The 21,204-nt window shown below is 48.4% G+C and overlaps 1 protein-coding gene across 1 annotated transcript in view; it reads left to right on the top strand.

Annotated features, from left to right (window-relative positions):
- The window catches only part of NAPG (NSF attachment protein gamma), a 53,345-nt gene extending 32,522 nt beyond the window's left edge, over nt 1-20,823 (top strand). Inside the window, exons 10-12 of the mRNA XM_075316402.1 lie at nt 2,743-2,822; nt 13,999-14,128; nt 20,301-20,823. Coding sequence (XP_075172517.1) covers nt 2,743-2,822; nt 13,999-14,128; nt 20,301-20,453 — 363 coding nt within the window. The 3' untranslated portion in view covers nt 20,454-20,823. The remainder of the gene's footprint in view (nt 1-2,742; nt 2,823-13,998; nt 14,129-20,300) is intronic.
- The last annotated feature ends 381 nt before the right edge of the window (nt 20,824-21,204 follow it).

The raw sequence follows: 21,204 nt of genomic DNA on the forward strand, positions 1-21,204 counted from the left end.
GGGCTGAAATTACTTTTATTTTCAAGTTATTTCAGTGACCATTGTTGTTTCCTTCCTTTTAACAGAGTATATTCAGTGTGTGTGTGTGTGTGTGTGTGTGTGTGTGTGTGTGTGTAGATATATAGATAGATTAGATACAGTGCCTACAAGTAGTCTTCAACCCCCTGCAGATTTAACAGGTTTGATAAGATGCAAATAAATTAGAGCCTGCAAACTTCAAACAAGAGCAGGATTTATTAACAGATGCATAAATCTTACAAACCAACAAGTTATGTTGCTCAGTTAAATTTTTAATAAATTTTCAACATAAAAGTGTGGGTCAATTATTATTCAACCCCTAGGTTTAATATTTTGTGGAATAACCCTTGTTTGCAATTACAGCTAATAATCGTCTTTTATAAGACCTGATCAGGCCGGCACAGGTCTCTGGAGTTATCTTGGCCCACTCCTCCATGCAGATCTTCTCCAAGTTATCTAGGTTCTTTGGGTGTCTCATGTGGACTTTAATCTTGAGCTCCTTCCACAAGTTTTCAATTGGGTTAAGGTCAGGAGACTGACTAGGCCACTGCAACACCTTGATTTTTTTCCCTCTTGAACCAGGCCTTGGTTTTCTTGGCTGTGTGCTTTGGGTCGTTGTCTTGTTGGAAGATGAAATGACGACCCATCTTAAGATCCTTGATGGAGGAGCGGAGGTTCTTGGCCAAAATCTCCAGGTAGGCCGTGCTATCCATCTTCCCATGGATGCGGACCAGATGGCCAGGCCCCTTGGCTGAGAAACAGCCCCACAGCATCATGCTGCCACCACCATGCTTGACCGTAGGAATGGTATTCTTGGGGTCGTATGCAGTGCCATCCAGTCTCCAAACGTCATGTGTGGGGTTGGCACCAAAGATCTCGATCTTGGTCTCATCAGACCAGAGAACCTTGAACCAGTCTGTCTCAGAGTCCTCCAAGTGATCATGAGCAAACTGTAGACGAGCCTTGACATGACGCTTTGAAAGTAAAGGTACCTTACGGGCTCGTCTGGAACGGAGACAATTGCGGTGGAGTACGTTACTTATGGTATTGACTGAAATCAATGTCCCCACTGCCATGAGATCTTCCCGGAGCTCCTTCCTTGTTGTCCTTGGCTTAGCCTTGACTCTTCGGACAAGCTTGGCCTCAGCACGGGTGGAAACTTTCAAAGGCTGTCCAGGCCGTGGAAGGCTAACAGTAGTTCCATAAGCCTTCCACTTCCGGATGATGCTCCCAACAGTGGAGACAGGTAGGCCCAACTCCTTGGAAAGAGTTTTGTACCCCTTGCCAGCCTTGTGACCCTCCACGATCTTGTCTCTGATGGCCTTGGAATGCTCCTTTGTCTTTCCCATGTTGACCATGTATGAGTGCTGTTCACAAGTTTGGGGAGGGTCTTAATTAGTCAGAAAAGGCTGGAAAAAGAGATAATTAATCCAAACATGTGAAGCTCATTGTTCTTTGTGCCTGAAATACTTCTTAATACTTTAGGGGAACCAAACAGAATTCTGGTGGTTTGAGGGGTTGAATAATAAATGACCCTCTGAATAAACTTTTCTCAATTTAAAAAAAAAAAAAAAAAAAAAAAAAAAGAAATAACATTCTTTTTTGCTGCATTTCACACTTCCAGGCTGATCTACAGTCCAAATGTCACAATGCCAAGTTAATTCCGAATGTGTAAACCTGCTAAATCTGCAGGGGGTTGAAGACTACTTGTAGGCACTGTAGATAGATTCAAACGTCTGGTTTTGAATGCAATATCTACATAGGTGTATAGAGGCCCATTTCCAACAACCACCACTCCAGTGTTCTAATGGTACATTGTGTTTGCTAACTGTATTAGAAGGCTAATGGATGTTTAGAAATCCCTTGAAAACCCTTGTGCAAGTATGTTAGCACAGCTGAAAACAGTTTTGCTGATTAGAGAAGCTATAAAATTACCTTCCTTTTGAGCTAGTTGAGAATCTGGAGCATTACATTTGTTGGTTCCATTAAACTCTCAAAATGGCTAGAATTAGAGAACTTTCATGTGAAACTCAACAGTCAATTCTTGTTCGTAGAAATGAAAGGTATTCAATGCAAGAAATTGCTAAACTGAAGATTTCCTACAACGATGTGTACTTCTCCCTTCAGAGGAGAGCACAAATAGGCTCTAAGCTGAGTAGAAAGAGAAGTGGTAGGCCCCGCTGCACAACTGAGCAACAAGACATGTACATTAGAGTCTCTAGTTTGAGAAATCTACGCCTCGTAAGTCCTCAACTTATCAGACAAATTTGCTTCTTAGTCTGCCAGAATTGATTAGACATTATCAAAATTGTCAACTGTAATGTAAAATCTGTATTTAGTGAAGACTTTCCCATTCCTGAGACTGGAGATGGCAGATGTTACTTAGATCTTTAGGACAAATCCTTAGGATTGGATATCAGTATCAGATGAGTGGAGGTCTGACACCACCACAATCAGCTGTTTTTACCAATGGTGACTTCCAGATGTAACTTGTTTGTTGTGGAACAGCACAGTTCCATACACAGTGTAGTGGCCGTTTTCTGGTACTGCAGCTAATTATAGGCAGCTGTCACAGAATTGCTCTGAATTTTGTCTGTAATTGAAAAAGCTTTTTACATGAGTGAAATCCTAGGGATCAAAGTATTCCTGACACAGATGCCTTATGAGTTTTGCCCTTTGAAATAACCTTTCCTATTGCTGTCTGTATTTTCTTATTTTCTATAGAAAACAATTGCTCAGGTGTTAGTCCATCTTCATAGGAATGACTACGTGGCTGCAGAGAAGTGTGTGAGAGAAAGTTACAGGTAAGAAGATCTGTGCTGAAAGGGACAGGACCTGGAGGATGGGGGGGGGGGGGGCGAGGAACCTGGAGGATGGGGGGAGGGGGCAAGGAACCTGGAGGACGTGGGAGGGTGGGCAAGGAACCTGGAGGATGGGGGGAGGGGGCAAGGAACCTGGAGGATGGGGGGGGTGAGCAACCTGGAGGATGGGGGGGGCAAGGAACCTGGAGGATGGGGGGGGGGGGCAAGGAACCTGGAGGATGGGGGGGGGGGCAAGGAACCTGGAGGATGGAGGGGGCAAGGAACCTGGAGGATGGAGGGGGCAAGGAACCTGGAGGATGGGAGGAACCTGGAGGATGGGGGGGGCGAGGAACCTGGAGGATGGGGGAGTGGGGGGGGCGAGGAACCTGGAGGATGGGGGAGTGGGGGGGCGAGGAACCTAAAGGATGGGGGGGCGCAAGGAACCTGGAGGATGGGGGGGGGGGGCGCAAGGAACCTGGAGGATGGGGGGGGGCGCAAGGAACCTGGAGGATGGGGGGGGGCAAGGAACCTGGAGGATGGGGGGGGCAAGGAACCTGGAGGATGGGGGGGGCAAGGAACCTGGAGGATGGGGGGGGGGCAAGGAACCTGGAGGATGGGGGGGGGCAAGGAACCTGGAGGATGGGGGGGGGGCAAGGAACCTGGAGGATGGGGGGGGGGCAAGGAACCTGGAGGATGGGGGGGGCGAGGAACCTGGAGGATGGGGGAGTGGGGGGGCGAGGAACCTGGAGGATGGGGGGGGGGGCAAGGAATCTGGAGGATGGGGGGGCGAGGAACCTGGAGGATGGGGGAGTGGGGGGGCGAGGAACCTGGAGGATGGGGGGGGGTGGCAAGGAACCTGGAGGATGGGGGGGCGAGGAACCTGGAGGATGGGGGGGGGCGCGAGGAACCTGGAGGATGGGGGGGGGGGTGGCAAGGAACCTGGAGGATGGTGGGGGGGCGCGAGGAACCTGGAGGATGGTGGGGGGGGGCGCGAGGAACCTGGAGGATGGTGGGGGGGGGCGCGAGGAACCTGGAGGATGGTGGGGGGAGGGGCGAGGAACCTGGAGGATGGGGGGGGGGGGGCGAGGAACCTGGAGGATGGGGGGGGCAAGGAACCTGGAGGACGGGGGGGTGGGCAAGGAACCTGGAGGATGGAAGGGGAGAGGAACCTGGAGGATGGGGGCGGCAAGGAACCTGGAGGATGGGGGAGTGGGGGGCAAGGAACCTGGAGGATGGGGGAGTGGGGGGCGAGGAACCTGGAGGATGGGGGGGGCGAGGAACCTGGAGGATGGGGGGGGGCGAGGAACCTGGAGGATGGGGGGGGGCGAGGAACCTGGAGGATGGGGGGGGGGGCGAGGAACCTGGAGGATGGGGGGGGGGCGAGGAACCTGGAGGATGGGGGGTGGGCGGGGGGGCGAAGAAGCTGGGGGGGCGAGGAACCTGGAGGAAGGGGGAAGGAACACGGAACCTGGAGGAAGGAGGACGGAACCTGGCTGTATTTACCTTGTATACCGGCCATTGCTCCCTTCATTTACATAGCAGAAAACAGGATTTCCACTGAAGCGAGTAATATATACAGTTCATTGCTATCTGCCAGTTAGGCCGCATTTACACTTAGTAAATCCAAAACATAAACTATTGAAAGATTTACACTTCTTCTGTGATCCGCTTCTAGCTTTTACTTGCAAAATAGGAATGTGAATGTGCAAGTGTAAATGGAATGATTGGGCAAACACGTAAAGGTCACAAGCGAGGGCATTAATTATAAACAATAATACACCAGGGATCTTATACATCGAAAACATGAGAAACTCGAGTCAGTATCAAAATACACATTTATTATTTAATATTGGTACATACAGAAAAGTTTTTGGGGTTTTTTTTGTTTTTGTTTTTTACTAAAATATTGTGTTTAGTATCACAGTAATCAGATCCCAATCAAAAAAGGCTAATCCGTTAAGTCCACTACAGGGTCATCATTTTACTTGTTGACCGAATATTAATGATCACAAATTTTATATGTAGTACTGAAAAGGTCAATCGTACAATAATGAATTCCCACTTCCCTACTACATATTCAAGACAAGTAAAGGGCTTTCTTTTAATTTTCTGAGACAGAGAGACAGCAACCAAGTGGGCATCGCAGTAAAAACATCACTCCATCTTAACATAAATTTATTTTCCCCGCGATGACCAGTAGATGGCAGCACAACTATGTCAGAAGTTAATCAAAGTTGTCCCTTTTTCAATAAATGGTAGTATAATCAGACAATCAGATTCATACAATATATGTATAATATAACTCCTTACTACATCTTGGGGATGCAGTGGGGGATCTCCCAGTGGGTATGCACCAATGCATCCAGAATATACCTTAGCAATAGACAAAGTTGCTGGAGTAATTAAACAGCCTTTATATCTATTGTTACCCTTAACTTATCTAATCACAGTCAAACAGGAAATTATATAAACTTGTAAAAATAGTGGCAGAAAATGTGCCTAGTAATTACCCATAATAAGAGTGGAGCAACCGGATAGCTCCCCGACACGTGTTTCGCAACTTGCTTGTTCACTCCCCCCTTCATGATATTTGCTGTACATACTGTATATGGTGCTATGATTAGAGCTAGCGGCATCATTATCATCAGCGTGTGTCAGCTGGTGCTGATGGTTACCATGGCAACCTGAGGCCCAGTAATGGCTTTCGGTTAAGTGAGCCATTGTGACTTGTAAGGCTCTGCAATAAACAGGGTCTAACAGGCAAAGTATCAGTATCCATATCTAATATCCTGTACTACAGAAATATTGCAGGGTACTAGATCAGCGATCAGGCAAGTAAAAGTTCCATATAGGAAGTAAGGAAAAAAAAAATCCCAAAGCTCAAACATTTCAATAGTAAAGTATGAAAAGGTAATAAAAAAATATTTTGCCAGAAAAAAACTTATGTAAAAAAAAAAAAATGCATATTTGGTATCTGCGCCTCCGGATCGGCCTTAGCTACAAACCTGTACCAGCATTTTCTCTATAACGACACACAAAAATGGAAGAAAAGGTGATCACCTCATCGTATAGTAAAAAAATGGTATCACTATAAATGTCATCTCGCCCCTCAAAGAATGCGGCCCCTCAACTTCACGTGTCCTGGACCTTAGCGTATGTTCAATCAGCAGTTTGTTTTCACTATGCTGCTTGTGTGCATAAGGGAACGTGTACGGACCATTGGTGCTAGTGTACATGAGCAATCGTCCAACAGGATCTCATCTCTAGAAAAAAATGCCAACCTGCATTGTTCAGGTCTGTTTTTGTATGGGAATAGGTAACGTATTGGCAGGCAGCTCCGCAATGTGGATGAGCGCAGATAGCGGTGTATGAATCCAGTTACAGCAGGAATCAGCGGGGGTGCCTGGCCAGATTAGGACAATTGTCTGACCCTAGTCTATAAGGGTGGCTTTACATGCTGCGATATCCGGCCCGATATCGCTAGCATGACACCCGCCCCCATCGTTTATGCGCGACGGGCATATCGCTGCCTGTCGCGCACAAAATCGCGCACCTCCGTCACACATACTTACCTGTCCTTCGACGTCGCTGTGACCGGCGAACCGCCTCCTTTCTAAGGGGGCGGTCCGTTTGGCGTCACAATGACGTCACTAAGCGGCCTCCCAATGTAAGCGGAGGGGCGGAGATGAGCGGGACGTAACATCCCGCCCACCTCCTTCCTTCCGCATTGTGGCCGGAGGCAGGTAAGGAGATGATCCTCGTTCCTGCGGCGTCACACGTAGCGATGTGTGCTGCCGCAGGGACGAGGATCAACTTCGCCCCAGTGACAGCAGCGATAACTGGCAGCGGACCCCCATGTTAACGAGGAGAGATTTTGGACGTTCTTGCAACGATCCAAAATCGCTCCTAGGAGTCACACGCTAAGACATCGCTACAGCGGCCGGATGTGCGTCACAAAATCCGTGACCCCAACGAGATCGCTGTAGCGAAATCGTAGCGTGTAAAGCCTGCTTTAGGCTCACCACGTGCATGGTTTATGCTATCTATCGCACCCAATCAGATCAGATTTTTTTTTTTTTTTTTCATGGTCAAAGCTATGCCGAAAAAGAAACAAAAGCGGAAATCTAAATGATTGCTATGGCCAACAAATCATTTTGATGCCGTTTTGTAGCCTTTGCAGCCAGATGAGATTGGTAATGCTCATGAAGCCTCCATTATATACACAGTCTGCTCACATTAATTGTGCTCATAAGTACGTCTTCTGCTTTTCCATTTCTTATATTTTAGTGCAGGACCAGTCAATAACGTAGTTTTGCAGAGTAAGCAAGTTGCTAATAGTAAAGTGGTTCATGCTTCCTTCCTTGACAGCTGTCAGGCGCAGCGTTCTTGTGCAAAGAGCTTTTTCATTGAATTACTGTGTATTGTTTAGTATGGAAATCAATGATAACTCAATTGTGTGACCTTGTCTACAATAAAACAATTTACTAACCCAATGGATTGCATCACTAATAATGGACATACATTTTTTTACATTGTTTCCTAAGGAAAAAGGTCACAAAAGGTGTCAAATATTCTGCAACCTTTAAATGACTTTCTCAACTTTTGTGATTAGATTCCACTGCAATCCATCTCTAGACTAATGGATGCATATTGAATTGATAAGGTAGTTTTGTGGTTACCTACACTTTGACCTGAATAGTCTACATGGATTTTGAAGTTGTTAATTCTGTTCATGTAACGGAAAACTATAGTCTCATCTTGGGGAGATTCATTCCCCACCAAGGCTACAAAATCCCAGTGCAGCTGTGGCACTCGGATCAGACGCTCTCTGATCAGACCATAAAATAAAGTGGAGGGAGCAGTAGTACATTTTATTGTGAGCCGCACAAATAGTTTTAGTATCACTTGAGATGAATAATGTTGTTGAGACCAGTGGTTGTCAGAATTGTTTCTTCTCATTGTATCTCAAAGTACTGCATTAAAAGTAGGATTTTTGTGTACTCACCGTAAAATCTCTTTCTCTGAGTCTTCATTGGGGGACACAGGACCATGGGTTATGCTGCTGTCACTAGGAGGCTGACACTAAGTAAACATAAAAAAGTTAGCTCCTCCCTAGCAGTATACACCCCGGGCCGGAGGCGGGCTCAGATCAGTTGGTGCACAAGCAGTAGGAGGAGTACCAGAATCACCATACATAAACACAAGTTGTAACTAAAACAATGCAGCCGTGCAAACAAGAGGTCTATGAACATAAGACCGCTGAAAAATAGCAGGCAAATGCAATTGAACAACCAAAAAACCAAGCAGGGTGGGTGCTGTGTCCCCCAATGAAGACTCAGAGAAAGAGATTTTACGGTGAGTACACAAAAATCCTACTTTTCTCTATCGTTTCATTGGGGGACACAGGACCATGGGACGTCCAAAAGCAGTCCCTGGGTGGGAATACCGAAAAACCCGCAGATAGGAAGAAAACAACAACCTCCCTCGGCGGGCTTGCACTATAATTGAATGCTGCCACCCTATTACAGGTGTGCAACTGCTGCCTGCAAGACCTTTCTCCCAAAACTAGCATCTGCCGATGCTTGGGTGTGAACCTGGTAGAACCTAGTAAAGGTGTGCAGGCTAGACCAGGTGGCGACCTTGCAGACCTGGTCGGCCGACGCCTGATGCCTAATCGCCCAAGAGGCTCCCACTGCACGGGTAGAGTGTGCCCTTACCCCCCGCGGCGGAGACTTGTCCCGAATCCGATAGGCCTCTGATATGGCGGAACGGATCCATCTGGCAATTGTGGCCTTGGATGCCGATTCACCCCTCTTGGGACCAGAAGGGAGGACAAACAGACCATCTGACTTACGGAACGGCGTGGTTCTGGAGACATAAATTCTAAGTGCACGCACTAGGTCCAGGGTGTGCAAGGACCTCTCCAAGCTGTGAGAGGGGCCAGGACAGAAGGACGGAAGAACGATTTCTTCGTTCAGATGGAACAGGGAGACCACCTTTGGGAGAAAAGCGGGATCTGGCCGGAGAACCGCTTTGTCCTGGTGAAAAATCAAAAAGGGGGAACGACAAGAGAGAGCTGCCAGCTCTGACGTCCTGCGAATAGAAGTGATGGCAACGAGAAACACCACCTTCCAAGACAGGTGAGAAAGGGAAGATTCTCGCAAGGGCTCGAATGGGGGGCCCTGAAGTGACCCTAGGACTAGATTAAGGTCCCACGGCTCTAGAGGCCGACGGTACGGCGGTGCCAGGTGGGCCACTCCCTGGATGAAGGTCTTAACCTGTGAACGAGCGGCCAGTGGCTTCTGAAACAGGATTGATAACGCCGATATCTGGCCCTTTAGTGTTGCGAGCGAGAGACCCGCATCTAGGCCTGACTGCAAGAATGCCAATAGGGAAGGAAGGGAGAAGGCGAGAGGAGAAGAAATATTATGCTCTTCACACCACCTGAAGAAAACCTTCCACGTGCGGTAGTAAATTTTTGATGAAGATGGCTTCCTGGCCCTAATCATTGTCTGAATCACTCTTGAGGAAAAACCAGCCTTAGCTAGAACCCAGGATTCAATGGCCAGGCCGTCAAATTTAGGACCTGTGAGTTCTGATGGAAAAGAGGTCCCTGCTGCAGGAGATCTGGACGATCTGGAAGGCGCCACGGAGCGTCTGCGAGGAGCTCAGTTAGTTCCGCGAACCATGCTCGCCTGGGCCAGTCCGGAGCCACTAGGATGACCGGTATTCCTTCCGCCTTGATCTTCTTGAGGACCCTCGGAATTAGAGGTAGCGGAGGGAAGATGTACAGGAGACTGAACTGGCTCCATGACAGGGTGAGGGCGTCGACTCCTAAAGCCAAGCGGTCGCGGCATCGCGCTACAAATTGCGGAACCTGACGGTTGAACCGGGAGGCCATTAGGTCCACGTCCGGAACTCCCCATCTGTCGCAGATCTGGTTTAAGACTTCCCGGTTGAGGGACCATTCTCCGGAGGCGAGGCCTTCCCTGCTGAGGAAGTCCGCCGCCCAATTGTCCACGCCTGGGATGTGTACCGCTGAGATCAGGGAGTGATGACACTCGGCCCAGTGCAAAATCTTCTTGACTTCTCGCATCGCCCCGACACTTCTTGTGCCGCCTTGGTTGATGTACGCCACCGCCGTCGCATTGTCCGACTGGATCCTGACCGGGCAACCCTGTACTAGGTGCCGAAACTGCTGCAAGGCTAGCCGGATGGCTCTTATCTCCAAAATGTTGATCTGGAGACAACTCTCCCTCGGTGACCATCGGCCCTGCGCTGTGTGATGCCGAAACACTGCTCCCCAGCCCTGGAGACTGGCGTCGGTGGTCACTATCTTCCAGTGGAGCGGGAGGAAAGACCTTCCTGATGCGAGGTTGCGTTGATTGAGCCACCAACGGAGGGAGTGGCGGGTCTCCGGCGAAAGATGAAACCTGCGGTCCAGAGAAAAGGGAGATCTGTCCCACTTCTTCAGCAAGGCCAGCTGGAGGGGCCGGAGATGGAACTGTGCAAAGGGTACCGCTTCCATCACCGCCACCATACGACCGAGGACTCGCATGCCGAACCTGATGGAAACTTGGCGCTGACGCCGGAGAGCGCGGAGGCCTCGTTGTAGGGAGGACATCTTCTCCTGTGTGAGGAAAACTCGCCCTTGGATGGTATCGAATACCATGCCTAAAAAGGTGATCCGACGGGCCGGGGTCAGTGAGGACTTCTTCCGATTTATCAGCCACCCTAACCGTGAAAGGGTGTCGATCGTGACATGAACCCCAAGACAGTCCTCGAAGGAAGAGCCCTTTATCAACATATCGTCCAAGTACGGGATGACCATGACACCCCTGGAATGCAGGACGGACATGGCAGCAGCCATGATCTTCGTAAAGACCCTGGGTGCGGATGCGAGGCCGAAGGGAAGAGCCGTGAACTGGAAGTGATCTTCCGCTATCGCAAAGCGGAGGAACTGTTGGTGAGAGGTGGCTATCGGGACGTGAAGATAGGCGTCTTGAATATCCAGCGATGCCAGGAATTCGCCTACCTCCATGGACGCGATGACGGACCGGAGTGACTCCATTCGAAACGGCCGAGGCCTCACCGACCTGTTTAGAAGCTTTAGGTCGAGGACGGGACGGACAGAGCCGTCCTTTTTGGGGACCACGAAAAGGTTGGAATAGAACCCCTTGAAACGCTCTGCGGGAGGGACTGGTACGCTCTGCGGGAGGGACTGGTACTCCGGCTTGGAAGAGGGAGTCTATGGAGTGAAAGAACGCGCGAGCCCGCGCGGGAGACTCGGGAGGGCGAGATAGGAAAAAACGTCTCGGTGGCTTTGCTTCGAATTCTATTTTGTAGCCTGATGTGATGATCTCTCTGACCCAGGCATCGGCGGTCAGGGGGATCCACACATGCTGAAAACGAGACAGACGCCCTCCCACAAGTCTGGCGCTGTTGCGCGCCGACCGCGAGTCACTTGGAGGAACGTCGGCGGTAACCAGAAGAGGATCTCGTGGACTGGCGGGGGCGTGAACGCCAGGCGGGATTGGTCTTGAATGACGGGGTCTTCCTGTCTCTCGGAGGAGAGCGGCTTTTCCACGGCTGGGGATTGGAGTTGAAGCTGCGAAAGGGCCGGAAACGAGCGGTGGGGCGCCGATTCTGGAAGCGCTTGGGGCGCAATTGGGGGAGATGTACTCTTTCCTCCCGTTGCATCGGAGATCAACTGGTCGAGCCTATCTCCGAAGAGACGCTCCCCTAGGAAGGGCAGGGAAGTTAGTGACTTCTTAGAGGCCGCATCCGCGTTCCAGGACCGGAGCCAAAGGGCTCGACGGATGGCCACATTGTTGCTGGCGGCCTGGGTCGCGCAACTTGCAGACGCCAGGGCTGCATTGAGCAAGTACTCACCCGCGCGGGAAATCTGCGAGGCGATGGGAACCAGGTCCGGATTGGCAGGAATGGCGCGGAGACCGCAGCGTAGTGTGTCCGCCCAGGACATCAGGGCCTTCGCAACCCAAACCGAGGCAAAGGCCGGAGAGAGGGATGTGCCCGCTGCCTCGAAGGCGGAACGGGCCAACCTGTCAATAGTACGGTCCGTAGGGTCCTTTAGAGACGTACCGTTAGTGAGTGGAAGGACTATGTGAGAAGACAGGCGGGAGATTGGGGGGTCGACCACAGGGGAGCCTGCCCAATCCTTTCGAAGACCCTCAGGAAAGGGATAATGCAAATCGATGGACTTACCGCTGGTAAATACCCTGTCCGGCTGTTGCCTGTGGCTGCGCAGTAACTCAGCGAATTCTGGATGTCCGCTGAATGTGTTCTGTGCCCGCTTCACCCGCTTAAACGAGACCTGGGTGCTCTGGGAGGAGACGGGGTCCACCTGTACCTTCAAGGTCTGGTTTACTGCTTCTATCAGGCTATTCACCATGCGCCGAATATCAGCCGCCTGCTCTGAGTCCTGCAGGGGTGCCGCATCGGAATCATCATCGGAGCAGTCAGAAGCCTCCCTGGAGGACTGACGGTCTGGACCTGGGGATGAAGGTGAAACCTGGGAAGAGTTTGAGGACGAGACCTGGCGGGTCCGTTTCTGAGCAGCAGAGGAGGACCCTGCAACGGGGCTCACCTGCTCCGGAGGCGATTGCGCCGGGTCTGCGGGAATCTGGGCGAGCGACGGCAGCAGGCGCAGAGCTTGCGTGATGGTCCGAGAAGCCTCAGAGAGGGAATCTACGGACTGGAACAGGGACGCTAGCCAGTCGGGGGGGGCGGGACGCAGGGCCCTGCAGCATATGGCGCTGTGGCGTCTGCGGTATCAGAAGCGTCGGCCGCGGAGTCCTGCGGAGGCTGCGCGTCTGTAGAACAGACGGAGCATAGTGGGGCGTCCTGACCCTGGGAAAATTTGGACTTGCAGGAGGAGCATGCAAAAAATAGAGCAAAGGGGGCCTGCTTGGATTGGGTGGGCTTAGCCTTAGGCATGGTGAAAACAGGTACTCTCCCTGGTGGCTGCTAGGAAGGAGACAGGAGAGGGTTAACTCGTCCCTAAACTCAGAATGCTACCTAGTGAGGGCTACTCCTTAGGAGCAGAGCTTACCCAGGTCCTGCGTGCTGCCCACCAGTCCAGAAGGGGAAGTCCAGGAGAGCTGGCCAGAAGAGTCAGAACGCCGGCGCGCTGCAGCCTCAGGGGACCAGAGGCAGGCTAAAATGGCGAGGGGACGCTGGAGGGGGCTGGGGGAGGAGCAGGATTCCGGCGCGAAAAACCGGAGGATTCACAGCCCCCATTATCAGCCAGGAGGCAGAGCAGTGGGAGGATACAGAGGGAGACGACCGGCGGCCAATAGCGATGCAGCGGGGGCGTGGCTAGGACGCAGGAGCGACTAGGCCGAGACCGGGGACTAAATTTATGGAGAGGGCCGGGGGAAAGTGCAGGAAAGGTCGGTCCTACCTGCAATCGGCGGCGCCGGCCCAGCGATGGATGCGGTGCAGGCAGGGCTCCCTGGCCCTGCCTGTGTACAGCGCTGCTCGTCCAGGAAGGCTCCGGGGGAGAGCATGCTGAGGCAGGGTAGTGGACATCATGATGGGGGTAGCAGCCCCCTTTCAGGAGAAGGCAGCGTGACAGGGCCCCATCTATTACACACGCTGCGGAGGTTCCATCCCTGCTGTATTCCCCTGTACGCCCTTTGGGGTGATACCGCAGGGCGAATCAGGGGTGCCCACAAAACAACCTGCCCACACGCGCACCCCCGGGAGTGGTACCACGGGGACAGACGGGGGAGAGGGCCCGAAGTCTCAAGCCCCTGCGACCCTGGGGAGTGGTACCCACAGGGCTGCGGAGGATGAGTGAAGCGAATACCTGCAGAGAAAAAGACGACAGGTATGAGAGTGATGAGCGGCGCCGAAATAAAAGAAAAAAGCGCAAAAACATACATGGCTGAGGGGGGCCGAGACAGCCCACATCAGCCTCCTATGACACTAAGCTAAAACTGATCTGAGCCCGCCTCCGGCTCGGGGTGTATACTGCTAGGGAGGAGCTAACTTTTTTATGTTTACTTAGTGTCAGCCTCCTAGTGACAGCAGCATAACCCATGGTCCTGTGTCCCCCAATGAAACGATAGAGAAATTACCATTATTCACTATTTTCTCAATAGTCATTTCCTCCTTGATTGATTGTGGCACACTAAGACTCTATTTCTTTCTATAGTATTCCAGGTTTCAGTGGTAGTGAGGACTGTACTGCACTGGAACAGCTACTAGAAGGCTACGATCAGCAGGACCAGGACCAGGTGTATGACGTTTGCAACTCTCCCCTTTTTAAATACATGGATAATGATGTAAGTGCCCACAGGTTATATTCTCCTTTTGACCCCTGAAACTTTAGTGCATGTATAAAAGCTCTTTTTGTCCAACGATTAAAGGCAACCTGGTACCAGTTTTTGAGTATCTTAACAAATGCCACCACCTTTGTCCACTCCTTTACAGTAGCCCACAAACATGGCTATCATCTCTATAGGTCTAAAAATACCATTCAAATTTCTTCCACGTTGTATGATAATCAGAAAGGTCCAGGTATTATGGCTAAAATCGAAGACCTGGCACTTCTGTAGGTGGTGCACAAGTAGGATCCAATCACATCAGCAATGTTAAAGAAAATTTGGCATTCAGATCTTTATGCAAAAAGAAGTGAATTCCAGAGCATAAGCAGCACAAAGTTTCTGTCCACAACAGACCTTCCTCAGTGAGTGAGCACTCACTTCAGAGGTGAACATCACAAGGATCACACAAGTGCCTGTTCCTCCCAGGAGACTCCTAGACTCATCCACCACTGCACACTGGGGAAAAGGTCTGTTATGGACCAAAATGTTTGTGTTGCTTATTCTCTGGGAATACATTTTACTTCCTTTTGCGTGAAGATCTGAGTGCCAAGTTCTCTTTAACAGATATTATGGCTGACATCTATTCACAATGTTCACCTTTTACCTGCTCCATTGATCACAATATATTTTCTGTGGATCCAGTCTGTTAGTATTATACTTTATTCATCCTTTTGAATGAAACAAAACGTCAGTTACCAGCATAGCTGCTAGTAAAAGTATGGCGCAGTGTAACCAGTAAGGATCAAGTGCTTGGCGGAGCATCATGGCCCCTTCAGATGGGTGTTGAGAGCCATGCCCCCTCTGAACTAATGTTGATGTCCACACCAATTTGCCTTTTCTAGTACCTATAGGACTTCATCATAAGAGACAAAGAAAAAACAGCTCACCAGACCATGAATGGATAATAGCAGTGCCCGGATATCCTGGACCGGTATCTAGATGTATATAATGAAGTAGAAAAAATGAAGATTCCAGCACCGCTCAGTAAGATTTAAAACCTAGCTTTATTAGGAATAAAAGTTAAAAGCCATGGAAAAACATCCATTTAACTCCATAAGTAGACTAGGTAAGTTTCTGCATCTACGCGTTTCAGGCATAACATGTTTTTTCGTGACATATTGTACTTCATGTCAGTGGTAAATTTAGGCCGATATTTTTTGCGTTTATTTGTGAAAATTTTGGAAATTTTGCGAAAATTATGAAAACTTCGCAATTTTCAAACTTTGAAAATTTATACCCATAAATCTGAGAGATATGTCACACAAAATAGTTACTAAATAACATTTCCCACTTGTCTGCTTTACACCAGCGCAATTTTCGAAACAACATTTTTTTTCGTTAGGAAGTTAGAAGGGGTCAAAGGTCATCAGCAATTTCTCATTTTTCCAACAAAATTTACAAAATAATTTTTTTTAGGGACCACATCACATTTGAAGTGACTTTGAGAGGCCGAGGTGACAGAAAATACCCAAAAGGGACCCCATTCTAAAATCTGCACCCCTCACTCTGCTCAAAACCACATCCAAGAAGTTTATTAACCCTTTAGGTGCTTCACAGGAACCAAAGCAATGTGGAAGGAAAAAAATTAAAATTTTACTTTTTAACACAAAAATGTTATTTTAGCCATAACATTTTCATTTTTACAAGGGAGAAAAGAGAAAGTGCACCCTACAATTTACTGTGCATTTTCTCCTGAGTAGGCAGATACCTCATATGTGGTGGAAATCAAATGTTTGGACACACGGCTCGGAAGGCAAGGAGCACCATTTGAATTTTTGAGTGCAAAATTAGCTGCACTCATTAGCGGACGCCATGTCGGGTTTGAAGACCCCCTGAGGTGCCTAAACAATGGAGCTCCCCCACAAGTGACCCCATTTTGGAAACTAGAGCCCTCAAATAATTTTTCTAGATGTTTCGTAAGCACTTTGAACCCCTGGGGGCTTCACAGAAGTTTTATAACGTTGAGCCGTGAAAAGAAAAAACATTTTTTTTTACCACAAAACGGTTGCTTCAACTAGGTAGCTTTTTTTTTCCACAAGGGTATCAGGAAAAAAATCACCATAAAATTTATAGTGCATTATTTCCTGAGTACGGCGATACCTCATATGTGGTGGAAAGTAATTGGGTGCATGGCGGGGCTCAGAAGAGAAGGAACGCCATTTGACAGCAAAATTGGTTGGAATCATTAGCGGACGCCATGTCACGTTTGGAGACCCCCTATGGTGCCTAAACAGTGGAGCTCCCCCACAAGTGACCCCATTTTGGAAACTAGACCCCTCAAGGAGTTTATCTAGATGTTTAGCGAGCTCCAAGGGGCTCCACAGAAGTTGATAATGTTGAGCCAGGAACACAATTTTTTTTTTTTTTTCACCACAAAACTGTCACTCGAACCAAGTAGCTTTTTTTTCCACAAGGGTATCAGGAAAAAATGCACCATAAAACGTATTGGGCAATTTCTCCTGAGTACGCAGGTACCTCATATGTGGTGGAAAGTAATTGTTTGGGCGCATGGCGGGGCTCAGAAGAGAAGGAACGCCATTCGACAGCAAAATTGGTTGGAATCATTAGTGGACGCCATGTCACGTTTGGAGACCCCCTATGGTGCCTAAACAGTGGAGCTCCCCCACAAATTACCCCAATTTTGGAACTAGACCCCCTCAAGGAATTTATCTAGATATTTGGTGAGCCCCTTGTACCCCCAGGGGCTCCACAGAAGTTGATAACGTTGAACCGTGAAAATTTTTTTTTTTTTTTAACCACAAATTTTTTGCATCAATCAGGTAGCTTTTTTTTTTTTTTTTTTTTTTTTTTTTTTACAACGGTATCAGGAAAAACTGCGCCATAGAACGTATTGTGCAATTTTTCCTGAGTACGTAGATACCTCATATGTGGTGGAAAGTAATTGTTTGGGCGCATGGCAGGGCTCAGAAGAGAAGGAACGCCATTTGACTTTTCAAACGCACAGACGCGGTGCACTAATCGGCCGCTGCAGGACGCACGGTCGGATGCGATACAAAAAGCGTCAGGGATACGGAAAAAAGTCACGCCAAAAATTGAGCAGGGATGCCGATCCGTTATGTGCATCCCTGATCAGCGCTCGGCGGGACGCACGGACAGATGCGATACAAAAAGCGTTGCAGATACGGAAAAAAAGTCATGCCAAAAATTGAGCAGGGATGCAGATACGTTATCTGCATCCCTGATCAGTTCTCGGCGGGATGCACGGACGGATGAGGTGTAAAAATGGACAGCATACAGGAAAAAAAAAAAAAGTTATACTCACAGTACCCAGAGGATTAGCAGGAGGATCACTGACCAGAAGAGCTGCAGAGGAACAGCTATACAGGAGCAGCAGGCAGGATGCTGGGCAGATCAGCAGAATGCCCAGGAAGGACCCAGCGATGGAGGCAGAGGTGATCGGGCCAGTTAAGACCTCGGACGAGCCGGTGGAGGGAGCTGCAGAAGCAGAATAGAGATAATGGGGGAGGCAGTCAGATCGCAGGGGGAGCAGATCGGGGCGTGGGGGGGTCAGATCGCAGGGGGGCACGGGCAGGGGCCAACACGGGAGCGCGCACGCGCTGCAAGGTGAGCACAGTACTCACGTGCAGCAGGAGCGGTGACCTCAGCTACGGCGGCGGCAGCAGCGGTGGCGTGGTACCACAAGTACCAGCCACTGCATGCTGCAGACATGTTGGGGGAGGGCTCGCAGGCCAGCACAGGCCTGGGGAGGGCGGCCACTGGCAGATCAGACCGCCCCACTGCACACTGATTGGAGCGATTGCGCGTCATAGCACGATCGCTCCAATCAGTGCTGCAGGGGCTGGGGGCGACATTTTAGAGCTCCGGCTATGATTTGTTGAAGCTGCTAGAGCAGATCATAGTCGGATCTCACAGTATCGCAGTAATTCTGGCATTATTTTTGCCGAAATTAGTGCGAACGATGTGGTTGGCGGTTCAGATTTGAACAGCCAATCACATCGATCGTCGATAGGGGGTGGCGATGCCACCCCCCCTGGGGTCAAGCAAAGGTCCCCTGCTGTAAGAAACAGCAGGGGACATCATTTGAAAGCCGTTGCTATGGCCACGGCAATCAAATGAAGTTTAGGCCGTAAAATTACGTCCCTGGTCGTTAAGTCACGTTAAAATAGGACGTAATTCTACTGCCCGCGTTCGTGAAGGGGTTAAAGGCATGTGCCTGAAACGCGTAGTCGCAGACTCTTATTGGTCTACTTTATGGAGGTAAATGGATGGTTTTTCAATGGCTTTTAACTTTTATTCCAAATAAAGCTGTTCTAAATTTTACTGAGCGGTGCTGGAATCTCCATTTTTTTTTTTTTTTCTACTTCAAGACTTCATAATAGTTGTTGAAAATGATAAAAAAGACATGGTGCCTCCTAGCATAATAAAGTTATTAGAAGGTGGAGACATAGTTGGTTTGTGGGGAATGGGCTCATCTTTAGGCTTCTACAAATACAGGCACAGTCCCGGTAAAGGCTTTCCTGGCATTGTGGTTTGTCGGCTACTTCGCTTTTCCACAGTGACGGTGGACAAACACAGCAGGATAAACAACAATGTAGAAAAAAAGTTCAGGACACGGTCACTGCTAATGGTGACTGTCCAAAGAATAGATGATGCCATGTAGGTTGATTTCTTAGTAAAATATTCAGTCTAGCAAATTGATATCTTCATCAGGCTAAAATACACCAAATACTTCATCACTAGTCCCCGTGTCCTGCACTTTTTGTTACATTATCTATAGGACTTGAAACATCAATCACTTAAAGACCTACATAATTCTCTAAGGTCTCATTCAGATACAAGTATTATCTGTGGGTTTTCACAGACTATAACAGGTGCTATGGGGCCATTCACATGTTCATGATTTATTTTTTTTTCCGGTCTGTGGAAAATCGCAGATAGAAAAACAAATGACATGCGGATCACATTCTGATCAAAGTCTGGTTTGAAAAGTCCCCCATTTTTTTTCGTACATGAGAAAATCATACATCTGAATGAGCCTAACAAACAGTGGATTTTTGTTTTGTGTGTTTTTTGTTTTGTTTTTTTTTTGTTTTGTTTTTTTTAGCCCCCACCTCCCATGTCTAACACGTTAAAGAGAACCTACCACCAGGATTTTGCAATATGAAGTAAAGGCAGTGTCATACAGGCACTAGGAGGCTGAATCCAGGCATACCTGTTGTAGATAGATCCGATGACTGGTTGATGAAATATCTTGAATCAAAGTTGCAGAAATGCCCTGCACTTTGTGTACACCTGGGGCAAGCCTTTGTGTGTCGGCTCCTTGACGTTTATTCCTCCTGGCTTTCCTCATTTTCTTATTTTGAATCTCACGCCATGCCGCCGCTGCTGTTGTTGGCAGCGCATGCACATTGCCACAGTAATTCTGTCTTCATTAAAATGGCACCAAAGTCTGCGCTTGCGCATACCGTGATCTTTTAGTAAAGATACTGCGGTGAAGACTGAGAGGCATCGGCGCATGTGCAGTTTCTTCAATAACATGGCGGCGGAGTCCGCGGTACGTGCATGCGCTGACTCAAATGCCATTTTAATGACAGAATTACTATGGCAGTTTGCATGCGCTGCTATCAACAACAATGGTGGCATGGCGCGATATTCAAACAAGGAAAAGGATGCAAGCCAGGATGCCGCCGGAGGAGGAATCAACTGCTAGGACCTGACCCTCAGGCTCGCCCCCCCAATGCACATGTCAATTTAAGAGCAGTGCATTTTTATAACTGTAATTAATTATATTTCATCAATCAAGCAGCCGACCTTTCTACAACAGGTATGTCTGGATTCTGCATCCTACTGCCAATAAAGCACTGCCTTTACCTGAGATAGAAAAATCCTGCTGGTTGGTTCTCTTTTTAAATTTTAGCAATTGATATTAAAAGCAGCAACTCCAGAGATAAATGGTAAGGATCAGAGTTTTTCTAATCCTGGTAGCCTGGTATTCAGTTATTTCACTCACTAATATGCGGAATGCAAAAAGTAAAAGCATATGGAAATGGTGAATATAAAATGGCAATATTGTGGAACTAATTAGGTTTTTGCCTAATGTATAGAAAAAACAAGCCACATTTTAACATTTTAATTTTTGTTATGACAGTATGCCAAGCTGGCACTGAGCTTGGTTGTTCCAGGAGGTGGCACCAAAAAGAAGTCTCCAGCAGCCTCACAGAACGGTGTATCACAGCCGGCACCACAGGGCGGCTCCCAAGTTGAAGAAGATGATGATGAATATGCCGGAGGCCTCTGTTAGGATTGTCCATCTCGCCAAGGCTGCTCACATGCATATCTGACCTATAGTCCATCCCTTATATCTACAAAATACACCACAGCAGATATAATATGAGATGTTTAATGATTTGCTTCATTTTATGGCATTATTGTGAAAAAATCTACTTCTACCACATTCTGTCTGTACAAAAGCTCCACTGTATTTAAGAAAATGGATATGGATCAATATTCTTCCCTGCTGCACAGTTATCCTTTATATCCTTGTAGCATGTACCTTTACTTTGTCATTGACAATTGATTGGGTGCGTTTAATTATTTTGTTTGTACAAATGTGTTTTCCTGTAAATTACTGGAAGTAATTGTGACATGGCTATTAAATATTTATAACTCTAGCCATATGTATGTGCTTCAGTGCCACCATTTGTACACCTTCTCACAGGTATCAAGATCTAGGTCAGCGGCTCACAATCTTTTTTTGGACCGAGGGCCATATTGTCAGATTAACCTACCCCATGGGCCACAAAGAAACCTCATAAATATCTGATGGGTACTAATTCCAGTTTTATGACTTCCATAGAACAGGAGGTTGGAGATATTTCTCTCTCCCATTCACAATCCAAAAAGGAAAAGACCATGGATTCAGGTTTCTCCATTATAGCTTACGTAAGACGCTGTCACAGGGGAATGATTCCCTTTTTCCTATAAACTACAATGCTTAGGCAGCACTGATGCATGGACTCCTCTTTACTAGTGATAGCGAATAGTAACGATTT

Source organism: Anomaloglossus baeobatrachus, chromosome 6 (assembly GCF_048569485.1).
Source record: "Anomaloglossus baeobatrachus isolate aAnoBae1 chromosome 6, aAnoBae1.hap1, whole genome shotgun sequence".
NCBI classification, from domain to species: Eukaryota; Metazoa; Chordata; class Amphibia; order Anura; family Aromobatidae; genus Anomaloglossus; species Anomaloglossus baeobatrachus.